Source organism: Pseudorca crassidens, chromosome 8, assembly GCF_039906515.1.
Source record: "Pseudorca crassidens isolate mPseCra1 chromosome 8, mPseCra1.hap1, whole genome shotgun sequence".
Taxonomy (NCBI): Eukaryota; Metazoa; Chordata; class Mammalia; order Artiodactyla; family Delphinidae; genus Pseudorca; species Pseudorca crassidens.
Window position 1 is genome coordinate 101,918,770 of NC_090303.1, and position 23,287 is coordinate 101,942,056.

The 23,287-nt window shown below is 48.6% G+C and overlaps 1 protein-coding gene across 18 annotated transcripts in view; it reads right to left on the reverse strand.

Annotated features, from left to right (window-relative positions):
• Nucleotides 1-8,221: 8,221 nt before the first annotated feature.
• Nucleotides 8,222-23,287, reverse strand: part of KMT2C (lysine methyltransferase 2C) — a 294,358-nt gene continuing 279,292 nt past the window's right edge. For 16 of the 18 annotated variants that reach the window (XM_067747507.1, XM_067747506.1, XM_067747520.1 and 13 more), the window contains 11 exons: nt 22,997-23,246; nt 21,679-21,818; nt 21,144-21,251; nt 18,674-19,793; nt 17,593-17,729; nt 16,657-16,799; nt 16,252-16,420; nt 12,779-12,895; nt 12,356-12,429; nt 11,876-11,984; nt 8,222-10,216 (listed from right to left, as the gene is read on the reverse strand). In XM_067747507.1, the coding sequence (XP_067603608.1) occupies nt 10,124-10,216; nt 11,876-11,984; nt 12,356-12,429; nt 12,779-12,895; nt 16,252-16,420; nt 16,657-16,799; nt 17,593-17,729; nt 18,674-19,793; nt 21,144-21,251; nt 21,679-21,818; nt 22,997-23,246 (2,460 nt within the window). In that variant the 3' untranslated portion in view covers nt 8,222-10,123. Of the gene's footprint in view, nt 10,217-11,875; nt 11,985-12,355; nt 12,430-12,778; nt 12,896-16,251; nt 16,421-16,656; nt 16,800-17,592; nt 17,730-18,673; nt 19,794-21,143; nt 21,252-21,678; nt 21,819-22,996; nt 23,247-23,287 lie in introns of those variants that run through there. The other 2 variants (XM_067747514.1, XR_010945700.1) reach the window with 2 other exon arrangements.

Genomic DNA, 23,287 nt, shown 5'->3' on the forward strand with positions numbered 1-23,287 from the left:
ACCTAGACAATGGAATATTTAGTGCTGAAAAGAAATGAGCTATCCAGCCACAGAAAAAAACATGGACAAATCTTAAATGTGTTATTACACAGAAAGAAGCCGCCTGAAAAACCTACGTACTGTATTTTTCCAACCCTGTGACGTTCTGGAAAAAGGAAAACCAAGGAGACAGTAAAGTATCACTCGCTGCCAGCGGTGGGGCAGGGGGAGGAAGATGAACAGGCAGAGCACAGAGGATTCCTCAGGCAGTGAATCTCCTGCATATGCTACCGTAATGGTAGTTAAAACCCACAGAAGGCACCAAACCAAGAGTGAACTGTAACGTCAGCTATGGGCTTCGGGTGACAGGGATGTGTCAGGGCAGGTTAACGAGCTCTAACGAAGACCCCGCTCTGGCGCAGGGGTGTTGGGGAAGCTGTGTGCTCTACAGTTCCTTCCCGATTCTGCCGTGAACCTAAAATTGCTGTAAAAAATAAACTGTATTTTATAAATGAGTAAGGGCTTATTAGGAACCACATTTCTGCCAATAAATTTGATATCGTAAATGAAATGAATTCCTTGAAAGAAACAATTTCTTTAAAGAAGAAATAGATACCCTGACTGTCCCTACACCTGTTAAATAAATTGAATTTGTAGTTTAAAAACCTTTCCTCAAAGAAAACTGCAGGCACAGATGGTTTCACTGACGAATTTTATCAAACACTGGAGGAAAAAACTGTGTAATACACAACCTTTTCTGGAAAACTTTATGAAATTTTGACGTTATGAGCAAGCCTTAACTATTCATCTTAAAAGCAGTACACCAGGAAATCATAGGCCAGTGTCCTCCATGAATATAGAATTAAAATTCCCTTACAAAATATTGGCAAATCACATCCAGTATACGTAAGAAGGATGGTACATTATGAACAAGTGGGTTTTATCCCAGGAATGCAAAGCTGCTTTAAGATTAGAGAATTAGTGTTAATTATGATTTAATAATACAAGAGAAAAGGCTTAGGATCTTGCAGGAAAATCAGAATTCAATACCCATTAACAGTAAAAAACTCAGCAAACTAGAACGGAAGGAAAATTCCTCAACCTGATAAAGGGCATCTATGGAGAACTATAGGTAGAGTATCATTAAAAACAAACAAATAAAAAACTGGTTTAGTAACAAGGTAAGGATGCCTGTACTTACTACTTACATTCAACATTTGTAGTGAAAGCCTTAGCCACTGCTGTAGGCAAGAAAAAGCAATAAAAGGCATGTACATTGGAAAGGAAGGCATAAAACTGTCGATCTGCAGACTATGACCAAGTGTGTAGAAAATCACAGGGGTTTTTCAAAAATACTACTAGATAGAGTAAAGGACTTTATCAGGATCACAAGATAAAAGGTCAACATAAAAATGAATTGTGGGAATGCCCTGGTGGTCCAGTGGTTGGGACTCTCTCACTGCCAAGGGCCTGGGTTCGATTCCTGATCGGGGAACTGAGATTCTCACAAGCCATGCGGCCAAAAAAATAAAAATAAAAAGACCCCACAAACTTATTAAAAAAAATAATAAAAACGAACTATACCTCTATATAGTACCAACGAACAGTTCAAAATTAAAAATAGTGGGATTGTAACTAATTTACAATAGCATCAAAAATATGAAAACTTAATTTTAAGATTTGTGCGATAAGAAATACAAAACATTGCTGAGAGAAAGAAAACCTAAAGAGATGGAGAACTATGCTACATTCATGCATTAGAAAACAATATTGTTAGGATGTTAATTCTCTACAATTTGACCTACAGATTTAATACTATACTCCATCAAAATCCCAGCAGACTTTCTGTAGAAGGTGACAATCTAATTTTCAAATTTAGATTTATATGCAAGCGCACAGGACTAAGAGTGGCCAAAGCAATTTTGTAAAGAACAAAGTTGGAGCACGTGCACCAATTCAAGACGGACCGTAATAATGACTCACAGATAAAGAACTGATTGGTGGAACAAAAATAGACCCACACATACATGGGCAATTGATTTTCAGCAAAGGAACCAAAACCCAGTGGGGAAAAACAATCTTTACAACAAATGGTGCTGGAAGAATTTTATATCCCTATGGACAGAAATGAACCTTGACCCCTACCTTATACGACACACAAAAATTACTTCAAGGTGGTCATAGATCTAAATAGAAAAAAGAAAACTATACAGCTTTTAGAGGAAAACGAAGAATACCTTCATAACTTTAGGGGAGGCAAAGATTACTCACTGGAAGAAGTAGTCGTCAAAGATGAATGAATTGGACTTCATCAAAATTAAAAGCTTCTGCTCAAGACACCACTGAGAAAACAAAAAGGTAAACCACAGACTAGTACCCAGAGTGTATAAATGCTTAAAATTCAATTAATTTAAACCAATTTAAAAAATGGACAAAATACTTGAATAGACGCTTCACCAAAGATGTAGAAAATGGGTCAGCCTGTGAAAAGGTGTTAAATGTCACAGTTATCAGGGAAATGCAAAGTAAAGCCACAGTCAGATACCACTTCACACCCATTAAAATGGCTAAAAGACTGATGTGGGTTCTGAGATGGCAGAGAAGCCGTTGCAGCACAGCTTTCAGATGTTCCCCCAGTCGACACCCACGTACAGTCAGAGCAGCTACACGGCCAAACCAAAGACCCGAGGATAACGTTTTCAAACTAACGAGGTGACGAGGTAGCCTCACCGTCTCTAAAATAAAGTGGGTAGGGAAACAAACTAACAGCTGTAAGCCCTGTGTTATTGCCACGCACATGACAGAAAGCAAAAGGAAGCAGCAGCAACAGAGCACCTGGTGGATCCCAGCACGAAAGAGACCGAAATCGGGAACAGGTATCAGCTGGAAACACGGTGGTGAGTCTGAGCGCAGCAGCGAAGCCGGGAGCAGCGCAGGCGGCCCACGCGCCCCAGTGCCTCTGAACTCTGGAAACTTCCCGCCACGGCTTCTTTCCAGGTCAGGGCCCCAGACTGGGGAGAAACCGCTGGGAGTAGAATAAAAATTGTGTGGGAGCGGTCCAACGGAGAAGAAGGACAGCTCAAACGTGGCTGCGGAGGCGGCGGCCAGGCACTCCCGGCAGCCGCTACCACGCTGTTCACGCACGCAACGGAAGACACCTTTGTCGTTCTCATCATCCACGTTATTCCAAGGCTTTCAGGAGATGTCTGCCAGAAATGGGGACAGAGACCAAAAATGCATTGATTACAAATCGCAGTAGCGCAGTTTACCCCCCGGTCTTCGAGCGTGGATCCCCAGTAGCCAAACCACCACGGAAGCCGAAAGGCTTGGCACGTTACTGGACCACTCAGTCCTTAGCAGCCATCCAGTCCGTCGTCATATCGTATGAGAATCTCCCAGGGTGAGGCCACCCGGGTTTGCAGGCTTCTATTCAGTCCAGTCAGGTTCCAAAAGCAGGAGTGGTCCCAGCCATATATGGCTTCCCCCTTTGAGGCATCTGGTACCATCTCTCAAGGTGCTAATGAAATATTAGATTCCCATCACATAACCCTTTATTCACTCCTTTACCCTCGGCTACTGTTTTCCCTTGTTTTCATTTATACCCAAACTTTTCCCACCTTTAGAAGAGACGGACATTCAGTTCGGTCACTGTGCTGGTCTACACTGCAGGAAGCAATACTAGTCTGGGAAGTCCTTGCCCCTCAGTCCACTCCCATTCAGAGAGGGTCCGGTTACCCAGTGTGCAGAACGAGCGGGCTGGCTTCAGCACCAGGCAATAAAGCTGGATTCACTGTTAGTCCCCGTCTTGCCACGTGGGGGTGAGGGCACATCCTGTCCCTTCAGGCCCTTAGGAATTCTGACATAAAGGATACAACAGAAACAAAGACAAAAAGCATAGTTAGAAAACATCCCTGTCGACAGTCTTTGTACTTGCAGCCCCGGTCCTACGACCACTGCATCAAGTAGGGGAAAAAGCTGAGGTGACGTGGGGAAGAAAGAATGAAAGCACACCAGGAAGACAGGCTCCCAGAATCCATCAAAACTGTAACACTCGTTCAAAACGAACTAGAAGACGTAAGTTGTGTGAAATGACAACATAAAGCAGAATTTGAAAACCCACAGATGACAGAACTCAAGCAAAATTCTGAAATTAAAAGAAATTTCAGAAATGAATAAAAGGAACACAGCAGGGGTAAAGAAATATGGTAAATAATGCCTTTAAAGAAAACAGAATTTGATGAGAAGGAAAAAATTTGATCAGAAAGAAATGAGAAAATTACTACATCTGTGGGGTCTGGGCTTGTCCTCCTGGGGTAAACAACTAGAAAAGTAGGAAAAGATACAGAATACGACTCTTTTCAAACACGGGATCACAGGACTGCAGGACAGTGTCCAGGGAACAAGGTGAGCCTCGCCTCACCCCAGCTTTCCACCCTGAACTGAGACGGAGAACAGCTCGGGGAGGCCAACGGGGCCAGAATTTGCAGCACAGAATGTAGGGCCGGAGGGAGCACACAGAGAAAGGGTCTCTGCTTGAGTCCGGCCACATCACTGTTCACAGGTCATCGTGACCCCACGAGGCTGAGCTGAGAACACGTTCCAAGGAGAGAACGAGTCCTGGGAAGCTATGAACTGAACCACTTCCAGAGATCACTGCAGCCAAGACACGGCGCTGAGTAACAGGGGCATCCGTATGTTCCCCCAAAGGGCCAGGCCTCAGCAGTGAGGCCTAGTTAAGGCTCATCCTAAGGACGCTTGGAGAGCAGCTTCAAAAGGAGGGACCAACGCTGAAGCAGCTTAGCTGCTGCCAGAATGAGAACACAACACCATGCAGCCTTCAGCGTGGAAGTGCAGACTCTGGAATCCAGCAAAAATCACTAGACGTGGAAAAGGCAAGAAAACGCGACCTGTGTCAGCAGGAGAAAAAAGAACAATCAGTTAACTAGAGACCCAGAAATGAAAGAGATGATAGAATTAGCATTCAACGGTTATTAAAAATAGCTCTTATAAAAACGTGCTGAAAGTTTTAAAGGAAAACGTGAACATGATGAGGAATGAAACAGTCAAATCAGAACTGTCAAGGTCATGAAAAGCAAGGCCAACCTGAGACACTGTCACCAGAGGGGACCAAAGAGACACGGTGACCGAATGCAGTGTGGTGGCCTGGATGGGGTCCTGGAACAGAAAAAGGACGTGACTGAAAACACTGGTGAAATCTGAACAATGTATGTAGTTTACTTAATAGGAACGCACCAAGGTTAATCTCTTCATTTCGACCAAAAGAATGTTCTATAAAATATTAACATTAGGGGAGACGGGACAAGGGGTATTTGGGAACCCTCCGTATTATCTTTGCAACTTTTCTGTAAATCTAAAATTATCCCCAAATAAAACATTTATTTAAAAGTCCAGTAAATTGCTATAATGCAGTTTACTTGAGGTACATACCTGTAGATGTCCATCACAGCATTATTCATGAGGAAAAATTGTCAACGACCTAAACATCTTCTAGTTTTGTTGTTTTGGTTGTTGTACCCCTCCCTCCTTTTGTTTTTAAGGATAAACATGGACATTTTATACATGTGTGTGTGTCTGTGGGTGAATGTGCTTGAATACACATAAAATATTTCTGGACGGATCTGCAGGAAAACAGTAGCAGTGGTTTCCAGTGGGTGGGGAAACTGGCTGAGAGACACGGCATAGAGGAGACCTAGCTTTTACTATGTGCTTTCTGGTACATTTTGAATTTTCACCACGTGCAAATACTACTTAGAATAAAGGTCTAAATAATTTTGTAAACGTTCTGTTGCTTAAAAATATTGAAAACCACTGAGCTACACGATCTCTAGGTCTGACATCTAGTGATTCCGTTATCCCAACACAAACATTTTTTAATAAAAATAAGGGTATTTTAATTACAAAACGTCAAATATTTTTACACAGGTATTAATCTACACCGTCAAGAATAATGTATCACTTTGTTTCAGAAACTGACCATCTCTGTTCCTCTGTCAGCTGGGTTCCAGGAGCTGGAAGCCCCTCTCTGGGATGGAGGGGCTGCTGGGGGCAGGGGGTCAGCGAGCACGCTGCGCCTGTGCCGGGGGGAGGAGGGGGTCAGCTGGGCCCCAGTGGAAGCCGGGGGTGGGGAGGGAGAGGTGAGGAACCCACACACCTGCTCTTCTTTCTCCTCCTTCGGGCTGAAAGTGCCAGTCCCTGCCCTCAAAGACTGATCTCAGCTGGTGAGACTGTCAAGTAAAGACTAAAGCTCTGCGCGTATGTGGCGCTCACGGGGGCAGGGAGGGCTTTCTGGGGGAGCGGTCTAGGCAGACCGCACAGGGGCCTGAACACACGTGTCCGGGGCAGGAGGTGGCAGGTCGCTTTGTCCTGCAGGTGAGGCCCCAGAGGACAGCTAGATGGTTGGTGCCTATCATGGTGCGCCACCTCCAGGGTTAGGAAATCTTGGTGGACCAGCTCTGGGGAAGAAGCAGCTAAACACCGAGTCTTGGAAGTGTAGCTTTTCTGGTCACAGGAAAAGCTGCTGTAATAGCGACAGGGCTGCCGACCGTCCCTGGCTTTGGAGCGAAGGAGGCAGATGCTTGGGAAGTTGTCACCGCGTGGAGGAGGGGGAGGTTTCGATGGGGCTGCAGAGGGCAAGCCGGCTGATGACAGAGGCCTGGGAGCGCCGCGCGGCCAGCGGCGGTGGGATGGGGGTGGGGGAGCAGAGGGCCAGCGGGTGCCGCGCCTGCTGGGACTTTCATGGAGCAAAGCAGGTGACGGTAGCCAAAGAAACACAGGGGAGACACTTCCCACCTCAGTGGCTGCGATAAGAACCGGGTTAAAAGAACTTCTGGGGCCATGAGGAAGTCTTCAAATACGCGAACCCTGACCTGCAGTGAGAGAACGTCAGAAGCCCAGTCAGGAGCCTGCCCGGGGCGGGGGGGTCTGGGCCACAGCGAAGAGCCATGAACCTGACCCCGGAGGCCTCGGCTGCATCGGCGCGGCAAATGCCACACCCTCCTGGTAGAGAGAGATGCAGCCCAGCGAGACCCCCGCCGCCTCCGGCAGCCCGGGTGCACACGCCAGGGGGACAGGGATCCCAGAGAACCGGGAGTGGGGGACACGACGACAGTGAGAAGGGGCTCTTCCCCCTTCCTACCAAGGAGACCGTGGGCTCAGTCCAGAAGATCACTTAAGTTTCGAGAACCCTGAGGAACCACGGGTGAGGCGTGTGCCGGTCCAGCCACTGTGGCAGGAACAGGACGGGTCCCGCCAGCCCTGAGTCCTCGCTGCTCAGGGCGGCCTCTCCTGGCCCCCACCCACCTCCCTCCTCCATCGCCAGCTCAAGAACCACCTGTCTTTGTCTGTGTCCCCATCGGGTTACAAGCTCAGTGACGCAGGGACCCGTGTCACGTTCTGGTCCTTCCAGGCGCCGAGTAGGTGAGTTGAGTGTGTGGTCAAAGAACAAGGGAACGGCGGCAGCTGACAGCTGGGGCCGCGGGGCCGCTCCTGCCCCAGTGTCACCGCAGGGCCCACTGCAAGGGGCGCCTGGGGTCTGAGGCACCGGCTGGCCCTACGGAGACAGCCGCCTGTCACCGGGCTTTGGTGCGACAGACGCTTTGCGCGATGCCGCTTCCTCCTGCAGACTCGCGAGCTCCGCTTCTCCTCGGCCCCAGGCCCGCGCCCCTCTCCCTGGGAGGCCGGATCCATCCAGGTCAGCAGAGCTGACGGCCGGAAGCACCCGCTTGCCTCTTTGAGCCTTGGCGCGGCGATGCCTTGAAGCTTCCTTCCTCGTGTGTCGGACGGTGAGAAATCGAGCGTGAGGTCCAAGGAAAGGCCGCCCCGAGCAAGAGCTTTACGGCCCGGCACAGACGTGACCGTGTCCAGCCGCGTCCAGATGGACAACTTCACAGACGGGAGGCGTTTCAGACGGGCATTTAAAAGCAGTGGTCAGATGATGGGGCTTGGAGACCTTCTGTAAAGTCACGCAGTGCTGAAGCTGTTTTAGGCTCTTCACGAAGCACAAGCTGTTGCAGGAAACTGTGTGGGATTCTGAGCAGTTTCAATTCTTAGCAGCCCCCTTAGAACTTACATCTAAACTCTTCATCTGAAAAGGGAGAGAACCAAGTTGATCACGTCCACACACCAGTCACTCTGAAAGGTTGGGCCAGGCTGCCGGTGAAGTTCAGGTGCTCGTCAGCTTCCAAGCTGTGGTCAGAGCGCCAACAGAGAGACTCAGGCAGCATTTTGTAGATGTAAAATATTTTATTTGTAAATGGCGATCTTCTAAATCTGTGTCCACAAATTCCAAAACCCATAACACTCTGTATACTTCAAAAAATTCAATGTTTGCCAACATTAGATACTATTATACAGAACAGAAAACAAAACGAAAACCCGGTAGGACAAATACTGGTAGGATGTCAGAATATTGTACAAGAGAAGAAAAATATTCAAGAAACAAATTTCATACAGCTATTTATCAAGAGAAAAATATATACAATTGATTTATTCTGTAAGATAAAAATACACCATGCCATATACATTACAAGTTCAGAACTGCGTCACTGAATATACCAACAGCTTACAGTCCACTGGAGTTGTGCACACAAAAACTTCATTTTATACTTAGCCTGTGAAGTGTCAGTACCAGAATTTTAAGTACAAAATAAAAAGCTAACCTGGTTCAAAATGCTGATTAAGTTTCTACAAGCAAACACAAAACAGTGTGTTTTTTTATTAAAGAAATGTAAACAAACTGTTCATACAAACACAGTTGAAAATTACATCTTCCAAAACCCTACTGCCGGGGTCCTGCAGCTGCAAGCATGGTCACATCTCTCCTTTTTTTTTTTTTCCTTTTTCAAATTTTTGTGTTAAATAGAAGACTAGAGAGTTAGATTAGAGTTCCTGCTACATGATCCTAGTATGTTTACATGATTCTTTGTGGCTTGAAACAAAGTTCTAATCAAAACTACTTCTGCTGAAGAAAAGTTCAGCCTCCATTGGGGGTATTTTTAAGCAGTTATTCACAGTTATCACAAATTGTAAGCACAAAAAAACCTGACTGAAGAAGTAGGGATGCAACAATATAATATGAAAAAATCAGTTTAAATTACCAAAACGGCTATAAAAGTTGTAGTCATAGCATACACTCTGTTCTATGAGAAGTAAGGTGTATAAAACAATTAAGTACTAACAGACCGTAGTTTCCAAAAAACCCCAAACACTCTAGGTTGAAATTTTGGTTATTACATAATTATAATGGCATATTTAATAACAAAATTATATTGTAACATCCCTATGAACATTTTATAAGCACCCGAGCTGCTGCAGAGCCTGGTAGCATTTGGTCAATAACTATTTTTATACTGTATTTTTTCTCAAAATATTTACACATTTGTACAAAGTAACAGGGTTTGTTAGTTTTGCAGGTAACAGCAGCAGCTTGGCTTTCTTCTAACTTTTATTTAAAAATAGCTTCATTCACTTATTCAATAATAAATACAAAAAGTTTCTCTTATTTTACAGAAATCAAAAACTACAATAAACTGACTCATGGAATCAAGTATTTAAATGTATTTTAGTGCAAGTTATTATCCCTTAGCTCTATCCCTAAGGAAGTCATTCAGTACATTCCTTGTTCAGTGGTGTCTACTTTATTTAAAAACTTTTAAATTAGAGGGCCTGCCCCTTTTTCAGATAAGGCGGTGGCCAGCACTTTGGACGTCTCCCTTTCGCTGGTGATTTCAGTCTTACATTCACAGGAAGGCCCTCTGCCCTGGGGCGGGGCAGGGCGGCCATCGGCTCTTGCCCCAGTAAAAGTTTCTCCTTAGTGAGACTAAAGAAGCATAACGAAACAAAACCCACCCTCAAAAAGAAAAAAGAAAGAAAAGAAAAAGAAAAAAAAAGTGCTGGACCATTCTGTAATTCTTTAACCTCAGCAACTTCGGGAAAGTTGCTTCGGCCGGCTTTCTCCGGTGCTCCTCTAACCTAAAGCACGGAGGAAATCAGGACTCCCAGAAGCTAGTTTCCACAAAGCCACGAAACAGAAAACAAAAACCTCTTTCCATCTGCGAAATTCAAATGCTGTGTTGAATCGCTCCTTCCTAGGGACGAGCCGCCCTCTGAGACAGCGGGGAACGCATCAGTTCATCCACTTTCGGCAGTTCACGGCGCCACAGTGACAGGGGATCTTGTGCTGGTCGTCCTCAAAGTCAAACTTATAGTCATAGCAAAGCTGCCCACAGCAAAGACACAGTGTGAGAAAGGCCTCCCTCTGCCTGCTGCGCACAGCCAGCCCACAGACGGACGGAATTAAAGGAAGCCCTGACGCGTCGAGGGGCCGTGGGACTCAGGTGGGGAGGTGGGGGAACCTCAAGAGGAAGTCGCGGAACTCGCTGGCTGTGCTCTTCCGGGGGATCCCGCGGGGCCCAAGGCAAGCGGGAGGCACTATTCTGGGGCCAAGCCGGAGACGGCGAGGGCAGCCGGTGTGTCTCCAACACTGCGCGCCGCGGTGCCGGGCCCGCTGCCCTGGGTGGGACAAGCCGCCCATCCCCCGCCCCTTTCTTGCCGGACGGGCAACGAGATGGGCAGAGATGAATCGCTCTTGCCTGAGAACATCCTTCTCCTCCATCTTTCCTCACGTACAAGAATATTTAAAAGACGTTGCTCTATTTAGGCGCAACTGCATTATCGTTAATATCTCAGATCAACCCTGCCGTCAGGGTGGACGGGGGTCTGCGTGATTCCCACGGTGTAAGCCTCACCCCGGGACCCCGACCCCTGAGAAACCTGACATGGCCAAGGTCCCTCTGAATCAAACACCCTAGGACACTATTTGCAAAGACTTCCCTTCTACACCAGAAGGGAACACACCGGTATTTACTGAGTTCTTACAGGAACTCCATGAGGAATTGTTTCTCCTCGCGCGTAAGGCGAAGTACAGGCTGGAGGGCTTACGCGGCCCACCCGGAGGGGCGCGAGCAGGGCGTGGGACTGCCGAGCCTCCATCTATCCCCACGCCGTGACACCACCCTGGGGTCCTCACATCCTTTCTCTAATTCACTCAAGTTGGTGAGATGTGCAAAATAGGCCTCGGGTCAATTCTTGATTTAAAAAAAGCACATTCCAAAAAGAGGACCAAAAAATACAAGTATAATCTCACAGCTCTGTTCACGTAGGGCTGGGGGCTCAAACCCAGAAAAGAGCCTCAGGCGCCTCCCTCCCTGAACAGGGGAGGTTCCCCACGGAACCCACACCGCGTGGCAGCCGCTTCCCAGGACACCCCGATTCCAGGCACGGAGCGTACGGCGAAACGCGTGCTCGTCACAATTGTGACAGAGTCAGGAAACGTAAACAAGGCGATCAAGACTAATAACAATCCTAACAGGCGACGTGCTGGGCCAAAGTGATGCGTGGGGCAAGGGAAAGAACACCTAACGAGACCGCCAAACTGTCTAAGAAGCTGTTGGTAGGAAAGCCTGTAAGCCTGTACTGGCCCTGAGTGTGAGAGCCGCCGCGGGGACCCCCAGATTTGCCGCCTACAGCCTCAGGGTGACCTCACGTGAGCCACGATGACCCCGGGGACCTCGAGGCACCAATCCCGTGATATTCTCGGCCATGAGCTCGACGACGGGCATCATTTTAAAGAGAGGGTCACCGAGCCAAACGGACAGCACGGGGGTCGAGGGGAGCCCGTTCGCACGAGCGACGTGGGGACGCGGAATCTGCAGGGCAAAGACTGTCGGACCGTGACGTGCGGGGTGGCCGAGGCTGACCTTCCAGGAGGAGGGCCTTGCTAGCAGCGAAGGACTGCAAACCGCTGAGCGGATCACGTGCACAGAGGAGTCGAGTGCCGCCCGCGGGGAGGGGCCGCACGGTGCGGCCCTGCGCTTACCTCTTCTCCCTTCTGGATCCTCCGGCTGGAGCTGATGATGATCTTGTGCCCTCGCTCGAAAGTCACCACCTCGGCCACACAGTTCGGCGCGCACGAGTGGTTGATGTACCTGCAAGCCGCCGTTTCAGAAACGACTTACTATAAGACTTTGCAAGAAGCTTTTAAAAAGAAACCTTTCAGCTCACAGGGAAAACTTTTTCTAATTACATTTCTATCTGTCCATTAATAGAATATACACATTTTGTTGTTGTTGTTGGCTGCACGGCTTGTGGGATCTTAGTTCCCCGACCAGGGTCTGAACCTGGGGCCCTGGCAGTGACAGCGGAGAGTCTTAACCACTGGACCGCCGGGCAAGTCCCACACATACAATTTTAAATAAAACTTCTCTCCATGACTGAAAGGCCCCAGTGAGCGCACTGACCCATCGCACCTCCCGCTCAGACCCCGCCCCATCGCGCCTCCCGCTCAGACCCCCCTCACCTTGCAGGCCCTCCCGTGAGCGTGGCATCGATCACGTGGTCGTTGTCCATGCGGAACATGTACACGCCTCGGTTCTGAAAGAGAAAGAGGTCAGAACCCCCTCTGCGTTCCCGTCCATGTGAGGGGGCGAAGCCGGACTTTTGCCGACACGCACCCCGGTCACACTTGCGGGGACAACACGCCAGCCCGTCAGGTGACGTCTACAAGCTGTGAACGGAACCAACATGTTGGCAGGTGGCCTGTGAAGCCAGGCGCATCAATCCAGCCACATCCTCGCTGACAGTAAGACCGACGGAAAAAAACAGGAAGAAAATACAAAAATCCAGACGTGGCTCTGTTCGACACTGCACTCCCACCAGCGTGACGGTCCGATCCGGGCCTGCGCCGCAGCTGTCGGACGGCACAGGAGGGGTGCGCGCTCACCTGGGACTCGTAAAGCTTCTCCTTTCTGTTGGCGACTTCGTTCCGGATGATGGTCCCGATGTACTCGATGACCATGGTGTGCTTCTCGATGTCCCGAGCGGCGTACAGGCCCAGCCCCTGAGGAAACGCACGTGTACACACCTCAGAACCACTTGGCTTCCAGGGGCAACTGGCCTGCAGCCTCTCTCGCACAAAGCCAAGCCACACTGAAGACCCCACCTGAACTCACCTGACCTTCTCACTGACCACACTCTCACCTGAACCCTGAACACTGGACAATCTTCTCACCTACTTGTCTTTGTATCTTTTCGACACTAAACTCTTAGGGCATTTTTACAGAGTGGTGCTGCTGACTGGCTGGGCACTGCTCCTAACTGGCTCTCCTATCTTGTGTGCAGTATCACTCCCAGATCCCACCAACTCAACAGGCTAATGGCTTCTGCTGTTTTTTTAATCCCACCATTTCTAAAAGGACCTGACATAACAATACGCTTACAGAACAGAAACAGGGCTAACTATAAGGGATTATTATAATTTGAGTTTCTGCATTCTCAAGCTAAAACTGACCAGATCCCCACCAGACTTGGTCCTCACCAAGCACCACCTGGGAGCACACAGTACAGGGTGTGCTGTTGTTAGAAATTTTGGTATATGAATTGAATTAACTTCTGAAAAAAACCACTTATGCAATTTATCTCTTCAATTCCAGATGAGACTCAGAGCTGAACAAACTAGAACACACAGAAAGAATCTGTATGGAGATGAATACAGTTTGGTATAAGAGACAAGAAGATCAGTGGAAATGAACAGAGAATCCAAATAGACCCAGGCACACGTGAAAACTTAACGTACGGTAGTTTGGTGGCACTAAAACTCAGTTTAAGATGGACGGGTTACATACATTATTAGGTTGGCCAACAAGTGCATTTGGGTTTTTCCACAACTCTTACAGAAAAACCCAACGGACTTTTTGGCCAACCCAATACTAAATGGTGCTTCCACAACTGGTTATTCAATGGAAAAAAAATAAATTTGTCTTAAACATAAAGAATAAAATTCCTGAAAGAAAAAAAATCTAAGAAAGTACATATGCAACCTACAGTCTTAACCAAGAACAGAAGCTACAGAAAATTATACGTTTGACTATATAAAAATTAAAACTCTTATAGGAACAAACACACCATACTTTCTGGTAGGTATCTTCCCCTACAAAACATCCTTTGCCTAATAGCACAAGTTCTTATCAACTGCACAACGGACAAAGGTAGTTCACAGAAGAGCAGACCCAAGTGGCAAACACGAAGAGTTGCAACCGAGGTGACACTGTCGGTCTACGCGGAACAGGCTGCAAAAATACAGAATGGTGGTAACACTACCAACGGGAAAACAAGAAAAACAGGCTCATACACTGCAGGAAGAAGTGGGCAATTACAGCCTTTTTAGAAAACAGGCAATGTCTGCTAAAATGAAAGTACATGTACTTCTAACACAGAAATCTCACTTTGGGGCCTACACACCACTGAAGTGAAGTTACCAATACATGGGGATATTCGTACAAGATATTGATGGCAACACTGTTGTGGGAAAGGACTGTAAACAAAATACAGGCTCATCAGCAGTGGGATGGTTTCATTAATTACAGTCCATCAACATCACGGAGTATCACAGAGACACTCAAGAGGAAGAATGGCGGCTACCTCAGTTGTTCCAGAGGGGTGTAAAGATTAGTGAGAAAAGGAAGACGCAGAAAAGCGTAGATAAGACAATCCCACTCTTCCATACGCACACAGATGTGTAGGTAGTGTTAAGAGAAGAGCAGGGAAGAGACACAGGACACTTACTGGGTCGTTAACATGATTACCCGGGAGGTGGATGGAAGGGAGGTGGACAGGATGGAGGAAGAAAAAAGGTGACCAAACATCAAAAACTCTCAAAAACGCTTCGGGTTAAAGATGACAGACTGAACGCAGGTAGTTAAGAAACCCTTAACGTGACGTAAGGGAGCAAAACCAAGACTGAAGACCAGGGATGGTCAGAGTGAACGAGCTGTTTGGGAACATTTTAAACGGGGAAGGAACTGAGCGGAGGAGGAAGACACCACTGCCTCGAGTGGAATCTTTTGAGGCTCCATTTCTGAGGCAACAACAAAAAGACCAGGAAGATCCTGCATTCGTAATATGAAAGCAAAGGTATCAGATAAAAAGATCAAGAGCAGACAGCAGATAAGGCAGAAGCAGCTCAAGACGAGGACAAGGAACCAGAAACAAGGCCACAGCAGGAGGGCAGACCCGAGACAGAAGCCTTCCCCGGCGGCACCAGAACCGCTGCGGGCCCCACCTCAGGGGCCAGGTTCAGTAAGGCTGGGGACCCCAAACCCGCAAACCCCCAGCTGATGCCGGTGCTGACGGTCTGGGGTCCACCCTGTGAGATCCCGGGTCTCAGGGATCTAATATTTGTGTACAGAGAGAAACAGAGGTAGGAATCTGCAAAAGAATTAACACAAAAACATTTCTCAGACTGATGGCCACACTGCTTCAGGCTGAAAGGGCTCACCAGTGGGGAAAGCAATAAATAAAAATGACCCTAACCCAGGCCCATTTTGGTAAAAATTCGAAATATCAAGAATCAAGAGTAGATCCTAAAAGTTTCTACAGAAAGAAGAACGTCAATGAATACAGACAACGTGTAAGTCAGGTTTCTATGTGAAGGGACCGCCCTGGCTTCTGAGGGGACTGCACGGGAGGGGACAGGCAGGCCTGCAGCAGTGCCTGCAGGTGAGATGGGCGGTTAGAACAGGCAGCAGAGCGGGGAGTGGATTTGGGGAAACTCTTCCGGGAGGAAAAAAGGCAGCAGAAACTGATGATGCTTTGGGGTCTGGGGCAGTGAGGCCAGCGCACTCAGTTAGGAGATGGTGACACTGCTCAGCGATATGAAGAGCCTGGAGGGTGACCAGCCTTTGAGACGGAGGACGCTGGCAGTGTGAGAGCTCGTAACTCCATCCTGGGCCTCCAAGGGGAGATGCCACATAGACATTTGTTTCTTCAGGAAGTGTGCTTAGCCTAGAGATGGCTTTACCTGTAAGGTGTTCCACCATCTATCCATCAGAAACTACACGATGATTTCATGAAGAGAAGCTTCTGAAACTGGGCACCTTTTGAAACTATTTTCGTTTGTATTTTTCAGAAGTGCCTTGAAAGAGCCCTGGTGAGCGCACCGCGGGTCCCACGTGTGGAAGATGCAGCGCTCCCCGCGCCCCGTGAGCCCTCATCAAGCGGTACAGAGAGGACGTCCAGAAGCCGCCCTTCCACGCGGGGGAGTAAAGCATCCGCCCTCCAAGACCACGGACGGAGCGGCCGGCGCCCCGGGCTGGCGGGGTTTCTCTCCCTGCGGCCCGTGGACTCCTGTCTCACGTGCCGGATGCCAGCACCCTCCGAGCCCACCTCCCCTCCTCCCAAAAGCCAAGCCCCACTCACCTGAATCCGAGACCGGGCCAGGTACACGTTGGACTTCCACTCGGTTTTCATCTTGCGGTACTGCGACGACTTGGAGTGGACGAACTGCTTGCTGTAAGGTGCGCTCAGCTCCCCGGTGACTGTGCTCTGGAACGACTTGGAGGCACTGGTGCTGTTCAGGGTGTGAGGCCTGTGGGGCGACGGCGTGCCGACGGGGACACAAAGGGAGAGCGGAGACACCTCTGAGGGGCCCGGCTGGTTCACGTTCTCACTGACAGCACACACAGGGAAAGCCGCCTAGCTGGCGCGGCCGCACAGACACAGCCAGAGGCAGCGGGTTTGTAAGCAGCAGACAGACCAGGCACAGAAAACCCCTGAGAGGCCTGGAACCCCCGGGCTGTACTATGTGAAGTCAAAACAAAATACCTTAACACAAACCTCTTGACGTGGGCACTCATTTTAGGTTCAGAACGGGCACAACCTGTGGGGTTGACGGCCAGGGGCAGCTCCATGAGAGGGTTCCGGCCGTATCGGAAGGTGTAGTTTTCACACGCCTCAACCCCAGGGAGCTGGAAAGAAGCAAAATAAACGAAAAATTAACTCACCTGATCAAGAGCACAGGCAATCTTGAGCCGGCCAAAGGATGGCCCAACTTGAATTCCATGAAAATAACTTGTCAACATTTTCAAAATGTTGGTAACAAGGGGCTCTTTCAAGCCACGTTGACAGCAGCAGCCTGTGCTCAGATCCTGATTGTGTGCGATGCGCTTACCACCCTCGGGGGCCTGGGAGCACAGCTGTAACTTCAGGTTAACTCCTAAAACCATTCGTGCTGAAGGTCTTTTCTAGAATACGCTTCTTGTGGACACTGTCCTCTGGAGACATGACAGATGCATGTCGTTTAGGCAGGGCTCCACCAAAGAAAGCAACTGGGTACAGTACTCAGTGGCTTTCGGGGTGTCCACTGCTTCTCTGAAGAAAACCCACCAGTGACTTTTTTCTTGAGAACAATACCTTATAATCATGCAGTTTTCCAAAAGCGCTGTGTGTAGACTCACTGGCACACGTGCTTGTAACAAGCAGGCATCAGACAGTAAGGGCTCGTGAAATCCAACTGCGCTCTGGTGACCAGCCCTGGGCCCCGGGCAGGAAAGTGGCCATTAACACTGGGTGGTAAGCTGCCTCACCAAGTGAGCACGGAGACGCCTACGACTCACCGATGCCTCGTTTTCTTTCAGAGCGACAGCAGTTCACCCCCGACAAAACCACTACCTTGAAGTGTTGTGAGAGCGACAGCCCCGTGTTAAGTAAGGTGCGTCGTGTGACAGGGGGTGGCTCTCCGGCCTCGGCCCCGGCACTCACTGATTCCGCGATCCGCGCCACCGCAGAGACGGTCAAGCCGAAGAGATCCTCCCCTTTTAAGTAGGCTGGGAAGAGCTGCAGCATTTCCGACTCTTTTCTCACACATGCCACAGGCTCCAAAATCTTTTCCCAAACACCTATGTATGGACAAAAAGATATTTTTTTTAAATGAGAAACTTGCTCTTAGCTAAACAGAGAGGAAAACAGGATACAGTATAAAAACAAGAACGAAACGACCAACCGCTCACGGAGACTCACCAGATCCAAGTTAAAGCCCGTGGGCAGTGATCTAACAAGCCTGGTATATTACCTGCTTATTGGACGGCAGTAGTTTTAAAGACTTTATGAAGTTTGGGGGAAAAGAATATGTTACATTAAGGAAATTAAACAGGAGAAGTGGAAAAGAAAGTTAAATATAACTGAAATTCATACAAGTAGTTAACTCACTTTCATGCTGGCCAAGCAGCATATTAGATTTTCAAATGATTAATCCAATTAAGTAGTATCTGTAGATATGTCCTTTTCTCTCAGAGGTAAAATATGAAATTGGTATTTTCATTGGAATTATCTTTAGAGCATTTTCATACTTTAAAAAAAAAAAACTGCTAAACTTGAAAAAAAAGCAGTTCTGCAGCACTAAAAATGACAATCTAGGCTTAACCCTAGAGGCCGAAATTAAGTCTCATTTCTGGCTCTAAATCTGTTTAATATCTGATGCTCCTGAGATAAGACAATATGGCTTTAAATACGGTTCCCACCTTCTAGGTGACATTAACAAGAGGGTCCCCAATGTAAGTGACAGGCAACCTTTATCTGCAAATCATTCTCCTATTTATTTTATAAACTCTGTTGGAATAATATATATTCTGATTTAGAGTAATTCTAGCAAGTGTTTAGAAAAAGACAGCAAGGTTTGACAATACAAAGAAGTTAAGACTTGCATTTGTAAATGAAGAATCCACACCTGCTGTGATAAAATATGAAAGAGACGTGAGGAAAACCATGGAAATACTGACATAAAACATTCATTAGCCTAACCCTGGAGTGACGGGCTTGGTGGAGCCTACAGACGGGGCCTCACCTTTGGGTGAGGTGTCACTTAAGACGAGATCTTCGTGGCCTTGCTCCACGATTCTGATGACGAACAGGGGGCGCCCGTCCTTCTCCTCGATGGAGCACAGGTAGCGACAGCGGCGGTTGGCGTAGCGCGTGCTCCAGTACAGCCGGCTGGCTTCGTAGCCCACGGGGAAGAGTGCTTTGGGAGAGTGGAACGCTTGCATCTGCTGTGGAAGCAGCTGGCCGATCGTGTGGAAGATGAGGCTGCCCACACGGAAGGTGTGGTCTCGCTCTCCCCGCTGCACGATGCTGGCGATCTGTCGTACCTCATCACGCTGCACGTAGACCCTCCTGAAGACGGCAAAGTAACTTAATTCCTGCTCGTGAATGCCCTTTGGTTTGTGCATGGGACAAAGCATAGTTTTATCTTTAAAAAACATGCATTGTGCTTTAATGGCGCAAGTAAAGTGATAAATGTTGGTGCATCGAAATCTGTGACACCCGCTGGTGGCCCCCATCTTATGGCAGAAGACACATTTCATCTGCAGGCCTCTCCTCAGGGCTAGCTCCACGTTTATTAAGGCACCAGCCTGGGTCTCGTACACCTCCGTGGACCACAGGGCACAATTCAAATGGACCCACAGGTCCAAGTCAAGGTTGAGCAGCCTCGCCGGTCCGTCTGTCAACCCATCGCCTTCTTCGTGACAGAAGCAACACTTCCGATAGTCTTTGGGCACGGGATCAGGTTTCAGGGAAGTGCCCAGGTTCTTCAGGAATTCGTCAATTTCATCTTCACAGGGGGGTCTGAAGGTCCCCTTGGGGATCACGATGTGGACGCTCCACTTCTTCCATTTCATCCCCCTCCACTTTTTAGTGATCGGCCGACAGTCTTCAAACCCACCGTGGACAGCTCTTAGCCGAGGCTTTAGCTTGACCGTCACCTTCAGCTCATCTGGCTTTGCCTCCACTTTGGCTGCTTCAAAAGCAGGAGGGAAAGTGATGGGCGGTGACGCTGGGGGCGAAGCTTTTTCCTGGAGCTGCGGCAGACAGTGCACATCTAAAGTGGAGATGTTGTTACTGTACTGATGAAATGCTCTGGAAGGCGTCTCTTTTATAGGCGAGTGTGGCAATGAAGGAACGGATTCCTGCACAAAAAAAAGAAACACGAGAAAGAGTTAATTCCAAAGCCTCCAAGGCAATTCTTGCTACAACAAGAAGCCAAGCAGCAGGGTTCCATCAGCAGGGTGTTTGGCTCTGGGTCTGTAAGTAAGAGGACTGGCGCACGGCGGAGGTCAGTGCTGCGTGCCCGTGGTGCTCGCGTCTCGACAGAGAGAGAGTGTGTTCTCTGCAAAGCCCTAACTCTGGAGGGTATTCTGCTCTTGAAACTTTTCATGTCATGGAGCTAATTTAATTTACAAGACGGAACAGCTTCTTGTTAAACCAAATTAGAACTCCGGATCATAATTTTCTATGAGCTCGTCCCACCCACTGAAATTCCTGTTTGTTAATCTTAGGCTTAACTAATTGGCATAAGTGTGAAAGATGGGGAAGAAGTCCCCTGTCAACAAACAAATCATATTTAACTTTTCTCAGAGGTTGCCCGGTTCCCATCCAACTGCTGAAAGGGCTGAGCTGAGACAGAAGTTCCATTAGTTTCTTTTAAGATACAAAGTGTCATCATAAGCAAATCAACAGCGAACCCACCTTCTCATGCACCCCACCCTACACAGCTCTGAAAAAAGACGCACCTCACAGGAAATCCAGAAGCAGGCAGACACTGCACACGGACTCACGAGATTATGTGGTGGGAAAAAAAATTCCTTCTCTCATCTAGGCTGATATATTTCAAAGTATAAATTTATTTGGCAAGTAGCTTGAATTTTATTACACTGGGCGCTACTGCCTTTTTAAAAAAATGAGAATCTCCAGAACATTCTTCTGAGAAAGACGCAAGAGCAATGATGTGGAGGGAGGAGAGACTATCACAGCATGGGAAAAACTTCCTTCAGCGCAAACGGTTAAAAACGTATCGTCCACATCAGCTACACACCCAAAGATACACTTAAATCACACAAAAAACAAACAGACCTTTTCCAACCTGGTACAAGACAGATACTTTCGCCCCAAAATACATGAACAGACCTGAATTGTGGTTGTGAACAGGTTTTCCCATTGGGACAAGATCACTAAAGCAATACTTTATAGTTGTGATTAAATTAAGGTATTTGTAATTAAATAAGTAAAATTACAGATTTTAATAGTAGTGTTTTATTCACTTCTGACCTGTTAAGACATAGTTCAAATCGGACCACTCTTGCTGAATAAGGTCAAGTTACTTAGTTTGCAGTAACGGCCTGGACCAAGCACTTCTTCCCAACCCGGGGAGCATCTGCTCGGACTCCCCGGGGGGAGTTCTGGGTGGGGGAAGCGGACACACCCCCAAAACACAGGCGCCACTCAACGCAGACTGCTGACTGAAACTGTCCCCATCTTACCTTGCTTTCTGAGGTTTTTGCTTGTGCAGCTGATGAATAGAGAATAAAGCAGTTGTTACTACAGAAGACAATGTCCTTCTCCGCTCTGCTGGAGCTGTCTCGGGAGCCCTGAAAAGCAAAGAGAAAGGTGTGGGGAGCTCGACAAGTCGGGATCTAATAAGAACAAGATCTGCACGGGGCTGGGTCTGTTCTGTTCAAAGTGAAAGCAGCAATCCTAAAAGCAGTAAAAAGGTAACTACGAGCCAGTATTTAGCATATAATAATTCAGCCACAGAGAAACTACATTTGCAGAAATAAACTTTACTTTCCATATTTCACCGTTTAAAAATAACGCGGCTCTCATCGGACCCCCGAACAGGCTGCTGTAGCTACTTGGTTTTAAGCTCAAGCACATGAAACATATGCCGATGGCGACCGCTGGGGGAGGCGTCTGTGGAGCCCCAGAAGCGACTCCTCCTGATGCGGGAGCAGGCGCTGCCCAGGCACGGTGGGGGCGGGTGGGGACCCGGGGGTCAGGGGAGGGACGTGCGAGTACCTTGCTCACAAAGGCCGGGTCTCTGGCCGGCTTCCTCACGCCGTGGCCCAGAACGACGACATGACAGTGGCAGCACCACTGTGGCCTGAGAGCCGCACTTTCTGTGACACCGTGACTAGTGCCCGCGCACCCAGAAAGGCCTAGAGACAAAAGGCGTTCATTAGCGACAAAGCCGACCACTAACAACAGGGGTCCGGGGTGCAAAGCTGTATGCACCGACTGACTGCAATACGGCTCATTTAATTTACCACACGTTAGTCTTTAGTAATTGATAAAAATCTTATTTTCTAAGCAGTGGTTACGGGGCATCTATGACGTGCATGACACTGGGGTACAAAGAAAGGAAGCTATCTTCACACGGCTGGGACAACACATTGGGCTGTGAGAAGTGCAGAGGGAAACCGGGACGCATGGAGGGTCGTCTCCAGTCTCAGTGCAGAGTGAGTAGGGGGAGAGAGAATACTTTTGCTCCAGGGTGAAGAGGGTACGAAATCTCTTATGAAAGATGAAGAGGTATGTGAACGAGAGTCTTCAATGAGCGTGATTTGGAAAGTTGAAGAGGGATGAAGAAGTTCCGGGGCCAAAATAAAAATGCGAGCAAGGACGCAGACTGGAAAGCGTGTGGCGATCTCAGAGCACATCGCTCGCGTGGCCATGAAGGCAGAAGGGAGAAGCAGGGAGAAAGCAAGGGTGACGGAGCAGCCAGAGGCTGAGTGTTCAAACCCAACATGAGCAACTGTCAGCGTGGCTCAAGGGCGAGACGTGGGGAGAGGCTGGGCTCTAAGAGCAGGTGAGGACGGAAACAAGACGGCCAAGAAACTGGGGAGCGAAGAGGCGGGGAGAGCGGGGTGAGGGGGAGGCCAGACGGGAAGATGGGGAGGGAAGGGATGCCACACAGGTGCGAGGAACGGGCCCACCTTTCAGTGACGGGGAAGGTGTGAGCGCACCTACAGAAGAGAGGGGCCCCGGAGATGCCGCAGAAGGAAAGGGACCAGGAACACGGGCAGAGATGGCGGCCTCGTCTGCACAGTGTGACACAGCGCTAAGTGGGAGGGGAGGCTCAGGCCGCAGGAGAGCAAACGCGGCTCAAGGGTAAGCAGAGCGCTGACAAGAGGGTGTGACGTAGGCCCCAGGCACTAAAGGTCCAGTCACGCCTCAGAAGACAGCACCCGGGTGGGGGGGTGGCTAAGTCACCAAGGACTGCGTGCCAACACGTGACCTGTTACTCCCCTAAAATCAAAGCGAGATCTTAAAGAGAAGCGGCATAACTTTTGAATCAAGAACGAATCTGGGGTCAACAAACTGTAAACCAGCTCACCATTGCTTGCTGGAGGGAAGGGCACAGTAGGCTGCTTCAGGTGGTAAGAGCTGGCTAGTCTGGGAGGGTTTGCAGATCCTGGTGGAGGCCCACGAAGAAATAAACGCTGTCGATACTCCAAACCTGGGTTTACTCTGTGGCTACTGACCAAACCCACGGATGGAACATCTGGAGCATTACTAACCTCGTAGCTGTTAGGGATCCGAACGTGGAGGAGGTCGGAGAACGCAGCCACAACACTGCTAATGTTCTAAAACAAAACGGCAAATGCTGCATTACCCGCCCAGAGGC